At 57.3% G+C, this 10,872-nt stretch overlaps 1 protein-coding gene across 2 annotated transcripts in view; it reads right to left on the bottom strand.

Moving 5' to 3' along the window:
• Nucleotides 1-1,888: 1,888 nt before the first annotated feature.
• The window catches only part of STAB1 (stabilin 1), a 58,863-nt gene continuing 49,879 nt past the window's right edge, over nt 1,889-10,872 (bottom strand). For both annotated transcript variants that reach the window (XM_065642988.1, XM_065642991.1), the window contains exons 53-70: nt 10,296-10,382; nt 9,685-9,831; nt 9,448-9,513; nt 8,667-8,868; nt 7,900-8,049; nt 6,937-7,041; nt 6,392-6,499; nt 6,014-6,207; nt 5,289-5,433; nt 4,689-4,822; nt 4,188-4,353; nt 3,846-3,952; nt 3,514-3,633; nt 2,960-3,112; nt 2,708-2,827; nt 2,349-2,495; nt 2,079-2,246; nt 1,889-2,012 (exon numbers count right to left, since the gene is read on the bottom strand). In XM_065642988.1, the coding sequence (XP_065499060.1) occupies nt 1,974-2,012; nt 2,079-2,246; nt 2,349-2,495; nt 2,708-2,827; nt 2,960-3,112; nt 3,514-3,633; nt 3,846-3,952; nt 4,188-4,353; nt 4,689-4,822; nt 5,289-5,433; nt 6,014-6,207; nt 6,392-6,499; nt 6,937-7,041; nt 7,900-8,049; nt 8,667-8,868; nt 9,448-9,513; nt 9,685-9,831; nt 10,296-10,382 (2,358 nt within the window). In that variant the 3' untranslated portion in view covers nt 1,889-1,973. The remainder of the gene's footprint in view (nt 2,013-2,078; nt 2,247-2,348; nt 2,496-2,707; nt 2,828-2,959; nt 3,113-3,513; nt 3,634-3,845; nt 3,953-4,187; nt 4,354-4,688; nt 4,823-5,288; nt 5,434-6,013; nt 6,208-6,391; nt 6,500-6,936; nt 7,042-7,899; nt 8,050-8,666; nt 8,869-9,447; nt 9,514-9,684; nt 9,832-10,295; nt 10,383-10,872) is intronic.

The raw sequence follows: 10,872 nt of genomic DNA, 5'->3' as shown, positions 1-10,872 counted from the left end.
CTCTGTGCCCAGAGAAGCGGTTCTGAAATGGAGTCCTAAGTCTCTGGTGCTGGGCAAGTGCAACACAGACTCCCAGGTGTGGAGTAACAAGGTGTGCCAGGGCTGTACCTTCCCCCACAGCCTTGGGTACTACATCATGTGTGATTCTTCAGTGGCGCAGTGAGGGGACAGGGCTGCTGAGTGGGCAACCAGTGAAGCACAGCAGTGAATGCATCATGGATGACAAAGCATCAGCCTTGTTACCTACCCAGAACTGGTACCAGCAGCCCTCAGCCCCATGCTACTCCCTGTCACACTGGTATGTCCAGCTAGTGCCACTGGTAGGTCACTGTTAGTTAAATGTGCAGGATGTGCAAGTCTTGTATGGGAGTTGGTTAGGAGTAGGACAGAGGGTCTGTAAATAAGTATTTGGTGATATCTGGGGTTTTTTTGAGTGAGCTTAGTGCCATGTGCTGTTGGTATTTTGGGGGTTTGGTGCCATTAATATTTTGGCAATTGATGCAGTATTGTCTGTTCTGACTTGCCGAGGGATGTGGTCAGCCCTTCAGGGAAAGTGCTGTGTTGGTCACCTGTCTCGCTGAGGTGTGGCGTAGGGTGTGTGGAGGGGCTGGTGAGGATGTCTAGGGTGCGAGAGTGTGACGTGCTGCTGGGGGTGGTGGCTCAGAAAGGTGAGCATGGCTGTGCAAAGCACTGTGGTACCTCCTGAGGAATCAAGAGGCAACAGTAGTGATGCCAGAACATAGAGGACAGGGGACAAGGGTGACAGCCAGAAGGCCCAGGCAGGTCAGAGATGCTGGTTGGCCCTGGGAAACAGGAGAATGTCATGCCATTGGAAAGCTGGGTGTGTGTAGTCGATGGCAATGGGATGGGATCAAGGGCAGCCCTGGGGTGGATGGGAAGGTGTGTGTGGTTGCCAAAGGATGCTGGAGATAAACATGCAGGGGCAGTGAGGGGATATTTGAAGGCAGAGCTCTTGGTGCAGGCACTGGAGATGGTGGTTGCCTTCATCCACCTCTTCCTCCCCTCACCGCTGCTCACTGGGAGGTGGCACCAAGGGTGACAGTGTTGAGGCGAGCGAGGGAACAGAGAATAGATGCGCTTGGGCTGGGTCTGTCAGTGAGCACGCAAGGGAATAGGTGAGCAACTGCAGAGTGTGTCTGTGCAGAGGGGAAGGAAGGGCTGCTGGTTTTGGGGGAAGGCTGGGAATTAGTGCTGGGCACGGGTCACTTGTGAGCACTGTGCTGTGACAGCCACTGTATGGGCCGAGCATTGTCAATGTGAGGGGCAGATGAGGGAGAGGAACCTTCTTCAGTGTGGAGGACCCTGTGCCAGGAAGCTCCTCAAAGGTGCTGAAGTACAATGTGTGTCAGCAACCCTCAGTGAGATACACGCACACACGTGTCTCCTCTCCCGCATGTTCCTCCTGCCGGTGCGCCAGGCTGGCGGGTCCGTCTGTCACTCGTGTCTCGCTGCCTCGTCTCTGTGCTCTGTGCCAGATTTGCAAACTGCCTTGCTCTCAACTCAGAGGCCTGACAAGTGCTGTTAACGTAGTTGCTCTAATCAAATGTTTGTAGTATGTGCATGTGCCATTTCATGTCTGTGCTGTGTGCTCAATAAAAGTCTGCAGCATGTGTAACTAACTGACTAACCTGCTCGCGTCCCTTTCCTTTGCCAGCCCTGGGGTTGCAGCTCTGGGTGCACGACCTGAGCCTGGGCTGGTGGCCGAGAGGTGTCCGTCCCCGAGCCGCTTGTGCCCCCTGTGCCCATAGCGCAGAGGGGGCACCGGGACGGGCCGGGGGCGGTTGGGCTGTGGGCGAGAAGGGGCTGGAGGCCTCGTGCTGGGGGCGGCCGGGCAGCAGGTACCGGCGGGGCGGTCGGTGGGAGCCGGGGCGGCGGGCGGGCGGGGGCAGAACCGGCGGCACTGGGCCCTTTATTTCTCTGCGTCCCGCGGGCCGGGCGGCGGGAGCGGCCCCTCAGTGCGCGCACCCGTCGGCGTCGGTCAGGAGCGCGTCCTGCGGGAGACAGCGGCGTCAGCGCGCGGCGGGGGCGCGCGGCGGCGGGGCGGGGCCGGTACTCACGTGCAGCGGCTCGTAGTCGGGGGCGTGGCCACCGTAGAGCGGGTTGGGGATGGCGACGAGCGGCCGCCGGGGGCGGAGCCTGGCGGCGCGTGGCCCCGCCTGCGGGCGCGCGCGCTCCAGCTGCGGCACCGCCTCCTCCTCCGCCTCCTCGTCCGCGCGGAGATCCGCCTGCCAAGGGAGGGGCGGGATTGGCGGGGCGGCTGGGGGCGGGGCCTCGGGGGGGCGTGGCGCCCCCCCCCCCCCGCCAGGCACCGCGGCGGCCCCACCTACCTGGAAATAGCCGAACTGCTCCTCCCGCCTCCGCCGCTTCACACAGTAGTAGGCGAGGCCGGCCCCGGCAGCCAGCACGAGCGCGAAGCACAGCGCTGACAGCGTCCCCGTGGCCACGGAGCCCGGTGCCTGCGCCACCGCGTTCACCTGCGCCGAGAAAGAGCAGCTGGGTTTCAGCACTCCCCTGGCAGAGCGACGGGCTCTCCCGCGCACTGCGGCTCCCTGGTGTGAACACGGGCAGCCTGGCCAGGCCGGCCGAGGACAAGGCCGGTCCCTGGGGGGCTCTGTCACCTCATCCCCATTCCCGGCACCAGCTCTTCCAGCGTCTTCCTTCCCTGTTCGTGCCCTTGGACACTCACCTGGCCCAGATGCACAACAGGCGGCGGGATCCTCAGCGGCTCTGCAATCGCATGAATGATGCCGTTGAAAGCCACGATGTCCCACTCCACAATCATTGTGTCGTTGATCCCTTTGGCATCCTACAGCACAGGACAGAGAGGCTGTCACCCAGCCAGAAAGCCTTCCCGCTGTTCCCTGTCTCAGAAGAGCTGTAGTGACAACTCATGGGTTTTTTGTTTGTTTTTTTTAACCTCTTCAGAGATTAAACCTACAGAGTGCTCTGTGCTGTTGCCCACTGGAAGGTCTGACACATGGAGGTCATATCCTGACTGGGATGGGATGATGGTGCCTGTTGTCAGGTTGAAGCTGAAGAGAACAACATTGCTGGATGACACATGGAGCTTCAGTTCTTCTCCTGTCAGTGTCTAAAAAAAATCAACAGGGAGCAGGGATGAGGAACAGCTGGGCTGGCTCTCACCCCCGCCCTCCTGCTGTGAGCTGCCCCCACCTGGCCTAAGCCCAGACACTCTGCGTGGCCACAAGGCAGCTCAGTTCATGGGCAACATGGCACAAAACTACCACACAGAGAAGAGGGGGGACTGCCAGCCTTAGGAGTCAAAGCTCAACTGGAAAAGGCTCTGAGCAATCTGACCTAAATGGCTCTTCTGAGGGAGGGGTTGGACTAGAGACTTCCAGTGGTCTCTTCTGACCTAAAGTCCTCCTCCTTCCCCAGACTATTTCATGTCACCATCATGGTGGACCCCCGCTCTCCTCTGGGGCTCTGATAGCTTGTTCCATGAGCCTTCACTCATCACTGCTTGCTTACCTCATTATCTGCAAAGCCAGAATTCAGAGGGACAAAGAGAGTTTTGGGAGCAGAGTCATCAGACAAATAGATGAAAAAATCCAGGCCTTCTTCTGTGTCATTGGCAAAATCAAGCAACATCTGGAAAAGATGGCATATCTTCCCCATCAGCACGCTGCAGGAGACTCAAGGCTGTTACCTTCCTGAGCCCAGGAAACATTCCCCAGCTCCAGAAAGAAAATGTCTCTGTGTTTGTACCCTGCACCCCACCCGCAGACCAAACCACCGCTTCTCCCTGTTCCAGCCCTCCCTCCGCCTTGTTGCTGGCTGCTGGCCAGGAGAGCATCACTTACGGAATAGAAGGTGGAGAAGCGAGCATTGTCGGCGAGCACATCGGGGAGTTTGCCGCTGCACCAATATCCATCTCCCACAAACCCATCACGGCAGGTGCAAGTCAGATCTGCAAAGAAAAGCCAAGATGTGACTTGACTTGCCAATGGTGGCTACACTGACCACCTCTCCCCTTGACTTCTGGATGCCACTCAACATGTTCCCTCCAGACATGGGCAAGGGGCGAGGGGGATGTAACCACCTGCCTGTGCCTCATGCTCTAAGGACAGTTCTCTGCCTGCTGCCTTGACACGCCTCTTGTCCCCAACAGCACTGTCCCCAGGGAATGTGCTCACACCACTCACCCTTCTCCCGGTAGCAGAACGCATCCCAAGTCTCGCTCAGGTTGCTTCGGGAGCCATAGTCCACAATGCCCACTCGGTTAGCGCCACAGCTGGGGTTGGGGTAGGCTGTGGGGTACCCAGCTGTGCCATTGTCCAGCCAGCCCACCAGGCACAGATGGAATCCCATCTAGAAGAAGAAAACAAATTAGATTAGATTAAAAATGATATCTCTGGCCCAGGTTTTCTGCCCTGTGCACACTCCCATTGTGCAGCCTCATCTGACATCCCCCCAACACCTTAATGGGCTGGGCACTGCCAGTTGTGTCATCCCAGTGTGACTGGCAAGACCCACCAGCCCTCCTGGTCTCATGGATGTAGATGGAGCAAACAGGGCCTGGATAAAGGGATGAGGGGTTGCCCACCCACCAGGGAGAAGCTACCATTGGACTGTGCTACCACTTCCTGTCCCCACACGAGGCGATGGAGCCAGCCCCTGTCCCACCTCTGTCCCCCTGCCCTGACCTGCTGTGCTGCTGCGAGCTGCTGGAAAGTGGCCAGGGAAGCGCCTTCCGCAGCACAGGCTGCCTGAGCCTGCTCATAAGTGAAGTCGTACTTTTTTCTGGGTGACTGCAGATGAAATACGCCCATAGTCTTATCTGCAAAATACCAAAGCCAGGGAGCATCAGTACTGAACAGAGAGCAAGCGGCCTCCCTGGGGCTGTCGCGTGGGTCCCCATGTGAGCACAGACCCCACTGCCAATGTGCTGCACGGGAGGGGTGGGACGGGGACAATGCCTAAATGAGGGTGAGGTGGGATGCAGCATGTCTTCCTCTGAGCTTCTCACCTTCCACAAGGGAGTCAGTGCCTACTGGTAGCATAACCCCACTGGAGGCCATCTCACTCACATGTCACACAAGAGCAGACAAGGATGGCTTGTCTTCCCCCATATGACAAGTAGGGGAAAAGGAGAATGTGAAAAACGGACCAAACTACAGAGACGAGTTCCTGGTCCCTTGGCCATTCCACCCTCCAGCTCTCTTGAGGGATGCCCCAGCCAGAAGGCGAAGGATGAGGGAATGGGACCTCTCCATGGAATATCATGCAGGGCTGAGCATGCTCACCATGAAAGTGCAGGTCGGTGCAAATGGCCTCGCGATGGCACTGCCCGTTGTCTTCCAGGCACCGGTCTGTGGGGGGCACAGCCTCTTCCAGGCACTGGATCCCGTCACCAACATAGCCTCGCTTGCACTCGCAGCGCCGCTCGTTCTGCAGCACAAAGGAAGGCCGGCATTTGTGTGAGTGCAAACATGCAGATGCCAGCTGGAGAACTTTGAATCCCTATGAAGTTGAGGATGATCCTTCAGAATGCCTCCACAGCCCACTGGGACCATGATAGAGCCACAAAAAGCCACACGGCCTCTGTCCTACTCCCACATCCAACTGAACATGAACCAAAAAAATGTCACACTGAATCCTCATCACATGCTGCTTAAAAGACAGCTGAGCTTCAGGGTACACAGCTCATGATTCTTGCACTACATCATGCTCCCAGCCCCATCTTCTGGCCTGCAGTGAGCAGCTTTGTTTTTTTGGCAAAAAGGGCTAGCGTTGTCCTCGAAGGACCATCCTGGAGCCCCTAAAACAGTTAAGAAACACCATGACTGATACAGCTTATGCCCTTTGGGCAGAGGAATGGGGAAAAACGGCCTCAGCATAACATCAGCAGGGCTGTCACCACAGCCTGGCAGCAGAGCGAGGGCACGGCCCCTGCCTGGCAGTGAGGACCCGCAGGACAAGTGCAATCACCGAGGGGATACAGGTCCCCGGACCTACAGGAGGTACTCACAGGCCCAGTGCTGATGCAGTTGGCGTGCTGGCTGCAGTCCCCGTTCCTACCATCTGCACACCTGTCTATGGGGTCGCAGACGTAGCCGTCGCCTCCATACCCAGGATCACAGGCACAGGAGACGTTCACACCAACCTGTGTGCACTGTGCGTGCCTGGCACACCCACCGTTGTCCTGGCCGCACATGTCGATCACTGCAGGGATAAAAGCGTTAGGTTAACTAAAACACCTTGCTAGGTGTCCTGGTGGTCTGTCTGTCTGTCCTGCCAGTCATCACACCAATATGGCTGTTGGGAGATGGCCACCTGTTGTCTTGTCATGTCCGCTTTCCCCTGCGCTCACCACCCCTCCACCCCAGCCCCTCGTGGCTCCCCCCACCTGAGCACATTCTCCCGTCTCCTTCGTAGTGCAGGTTGCATTCACAGAGGTTGCCGGAGCGGCAGACAGCCTGGGGGTGGCACGGTGGAGAGCAGGTGGGCGTCAGGACTGAAACCAGAACACACATGGGTCAGAATGATCCAAGGGCTGCAACACGGCCATGGCTGCCAGCGCCAGCCTCTGCCCCAGGCCACCTGCCCCACACTCCCCCCTCTTTCCCCCATGCTTGTCTGCAGATGCCTTGCGCAAACGCAGAGGACTGTTACTCCATCAGATACACCTCAGTCTTCACCTCCCTCTCAAGCTCTTCTTGGAGCACCTCTGAGCTCAGGGACTCGTTCATGGTCAAGTGGAGCTTTCCTCTCCCTCCTCCTCACCACCCCAACCCTTGTGAAATTCAACAGCACGAGCCAGATCTCAGGATCTGATTGCTCCTTTTTGGAGATACTTGTGAGCGGCTGCTTGAACAACCCAGCTATTGGGAAAGCGGCCGCATGGCACTGGGTCCCAGGGGATGGTGGGTGGTGGGGCTTGGCATCCCTCACCGAGTCTGATTTCGCAGCGTTCTCCAGTCCAGCCCTCGGCACAGAAGCAGAAGCCATCACCATGCAGTCCTGCATTGCATACGCCGTTCTCAGTACAGTTACACTCTGTGAAGAATGGATAAAAACAGTCACAGCACCCATGTTGGTGGCAGAGAATGGCCACACTCAGGCCACAGGACAGCCACGAGGCAGAAACGTGGCTTGTGTGGGCAGCGCGTGAGGGCAGGCAGGGCTGTCTGCACACATCCTTTCCTCTTGCTGCCAGCACTGGCCCCCCACAACATGCACCCTTCATGGAGGAGGGGAAGCCTCTCTGCACCCACAAACCCCCATCATTCCCCTCCCCTGGGCATTTCTAGAGATGCATTTTTCACACTGAGTCCCTGCAAACATACAGCCATCAAAAACTTTCCTGCAGACTCCCTAAGGCCCAGCTTGGAATGGGAGGATGGGGGACTCAATTATCCTTCCCTTTGCCTCACAGGGACATGGTCCCTTCTGAGCACATCCCAGGAGATGCTCTTTCTGTACAAGGTTCATCACAAATTACAGATTGATCTCCCAGCTCGAAATACGTGTTAATACTTTCTGCCAGAGCGGGGCTCTCACCTGTGTTTGACAAATGAGAAGGGGCCTTTGACCCTGGGGTTTTGGCACCAGAGGTGAGGCCACCAGCAACATGGCTGCACTGGCCACAGCTCCCGGCATGTGCCACCCAGCCTTCTCCAACCACAGCTGGCTTAACAGCTGTCCAGCCACGTGCCTGGGGAGGGCTGTCCCCAGCCCCAGATGTCTGACCTGAGCGTTCCGGGGACTGATGCATACATGGCAGCACTGGTTCCCACACTGTAGGCTGCAAAGAGGTCAGCCCAGCACCTACCCCCTCTCCAAATAGCATCCTGTGCCGCAGCCACCTCTGCACAAACCCTCCGCGCTGCTGCCACCCCACAGCTTCCCCCGTACCTCGGCAGTCTGGCCCATATCTGCCCGGTGCGCACAGCTCACAGCTGGTCCCGATGAAAGCCTGGCTGCAGTTGCATCTCCCTGAGCCACCGATTTTGTCATCGCAGGTACCGCGGTTACTGCACGGCGCCTCCAGCCCTCCTGGGCATGCTGCAAATGGGGCACCTTAGTGAGGCTGCAGTGACGAAGTGACCCTGTGCTGGAGGGGAGCCTGGTGCCATGTGGGCTGTCACTTATGAGGTGCTTGGACCACAGAGCCTGCTCAGCAGTCAGTGCTGGGGACATCCCATGACAATAAACCTTACGAAGCAGGCGAGAAGGACTCATTTGGCGCAGCTTCCAGCCAGGGAAGACCCTCTGCTGCAGTGTGCTGGGTTTGTGCTGGCCTGCCCCACGCTGACCAGGCAGCAGAGTCATCCAAGGACATGGAGGCTGCCCATAGATGGAGCACAGAGGGCAGGTATAGGGGAATGGTTGAGCATCAGCAACCTCTAGGTGTGAGTGACATGTCTGACAGCCACCCCCACGCTGAGGGTTTTCCATAGGGACAAGCGGTTTTCCAAGGAAAGGGAATTCCCTATTATACCATTCACACACGCTCCCAGGAGATTGTTCCCTGCTCCAGACCGGGGTTCGCTGCCCTGGATTTTGCCCACCCTTCCCCAGGGAAACACATCTATGGGTGCCAGGCATCTGTGTGGAACCAGTAACGCCACCTCCCCACAAGAGAAAGGGCTGGGGCGGGAAAGGGTCGCGCAGCTCCTTACCCCAGCAGTCACGGCCATAGTGGTTCGCGCAGCACTGAGGCACCCACTGGGTGGAAACACAGCTCCTCCTGCAGCCTGGTTTCTGTCTTCTGAAGGGGCTCCACAGAGAGGGCGACCAGGATGGCCGCAACAGGGAGTTGCGGTGAAACAAAAAAGTGTTTCTTGACAGCTGGTTTCTGTAATAGCAGCGCTTGGTTTCCCCCTGCGAGGAAAGAGGCAAAACAGTTTGCCACATTGGTCACTGATGTCTCACTTTGACTATTCTTGTGCCACTCATTCAGTTTTATGACAAGTAACAGAGGCTTCCTAACATGTGATGGGGCTGGTGACAGAGAAGGTAGAGATGGACCTCAGGGACACGGCCTGAAGTCCAGCAGAGAGAGACAATGGGTGATGCAGTGAGAGTGGGGTACAACCACTGCCCCCACAGGGCTGCCCACCATCTGACCCCTGGGCCATCTCCAGCAGCCAGGCCGAGCTCTTTTGCTATAAAGCACCCAGAGAAGCCCCCCAGTGCTGCTGCAGGGACCCCTGCAGCCACTGTCACCCATGTAGGGACTGACTCAGCAAATACCACTGGAGCCCCCGACCCCGTATTGCTCAGCCCAGCTCCTGCCCTATGGGACCACGTGACCTGGGGCAAGGCACAGATGATGCGACTGAGCTGAGAGACTTGCCACATGCAGGTGTGTCTTCATTTTGCTGCTAAAATGTGAGGGGTGTGTGGGTTTTGTCATCAGCCCTTAACAGGCCTCCTTGGTGACAAAGGTGTGAACTTTACCCGTTGAACGGAGCCAGCAGGGCAGGGTGGCTCGAAGCCACAGAGTCCGCAGCTCTCTGTAGATGCCTGCAGAGAGGAGAAAGAAACTTCACAACAACTCAATATGCACTTCTGCCTCTCTCGGCTGCTCAGAGCTTTGCCGAGGAAGAGCAGCAAAGCCCTCACGATATCCCTCTGCCCAGGCATGGGGCTCAACAGACATCACAGATCCACATCGGCCTCATCTCAAGCACTCACCTGCAGCTCAACAAAGGTGAACACATCACATCGAGATCCCAGATCTGGTGGCTCCAACAGCCTATTGATGCCATAAGCAATGCCCCCATTGAACTCCATATGCCTCTGGATGATGGTGGCATCACCGTTCCCCACCAGGAGCTCCCCCTGCCAGAGGAAGAAAGAGACTTGTGATCTTGGTGCATCCTACCTCCGGGCTGCACCACCCAAACATTGTCCTTTTTCGCTGTCATGACTTCTCAGTCACCCCTTGTGTCCTTGACCAGCCTTCCCAATTGCCACTTTTCAGGGCCGTCTCTCCTAAGAAATGGTCTCTGTCCATGCAACACGTGCTCTGTTGGATCATGGCACCATGTGGTTGGCTTCTCAACCTGGTGCTCATCGTGAAGTGCCTGTGCAGGTACCACACATCTCCACATTTCCCTGCCAGCTGCCCACAGAGTCTCGAGCCTCTACAAGCCCAGCTGTAGTCAGGGGAATGGGGTGTCCCAGCCTGCCAGCACCCCAACTCGCTGTTGACTCCCGCCAGTGACCAACCATCAGTTGCGCCATGGCTATGCCCAGGGACACTTGCTCAGTGGAAAGCAGAGCCCAGCATCGTCATCACTCACCACGTGGTTTTTGCTGCAGCTGAACGAGATGGTGGACCCATGCATGGTCCGTACGGATTTGACTTGGGGCACATTACCAGCAACAATCTAAGAGGGAAAAAGGAGACTATGAAGGGAGAGACAGGCAAAACTGGCGGTCTGTACTTCTGACGGGATGGTGCCTGGTGAGGACAAGGGTCAGCAGCCACATTGGGAGGGGGTGAGATGTGGCAGCACAAGAAGCTGGTGTGGGTGGAAAAGCAAAACTCTGCCGGGTTAGTCCCAGATTCCTGAACAGTGAGAGACCAGCATGCACAAGCAGAACCTGGATTTGCTCAGCTGGACTCTTCCCTTGTTCATCACCACTATAGACAAGAGCCTGTTGTGAGCCTTGCGTTGGCACTCTGGGGGTGATGTGGCCTCCCCAGGAAGCTGATGAGAGAAGGTTTCAGCTCAGCCACACTGCACCAGAGGTTCATGATGAAGCGGTAGTTGCCTCAAATGCTCAACAACTTTGGGTCTTCTCAAGACAACTATTATGTTGCAGGTTCTACAGCAGCAAAATATTGGGCATGGTTGCTCTGGCGTAACCACAGGC

The sequence above is a fragment of the Caloenas nicobarica genome, chromosome 11, assembly GCF_036013445.1.
Source record: "Caloenas nicobarica isolate bCalNic1 chromosome 11, bCalNic1.hap1, whole genome shotgun sequence".
Classification (NCBI taxonomy): domain Eukaryota; kingdom Metazoa; phylum Chordata; class Aves; order Columbiformes; family Columbidae; genus Caloenas; species Caloenas nicobarica.
The sequence above is the reverse complement of the archived record's forward strand: the minus strand, read 5'-3'. Positions and strand labels throughout refer to the sequence as shown.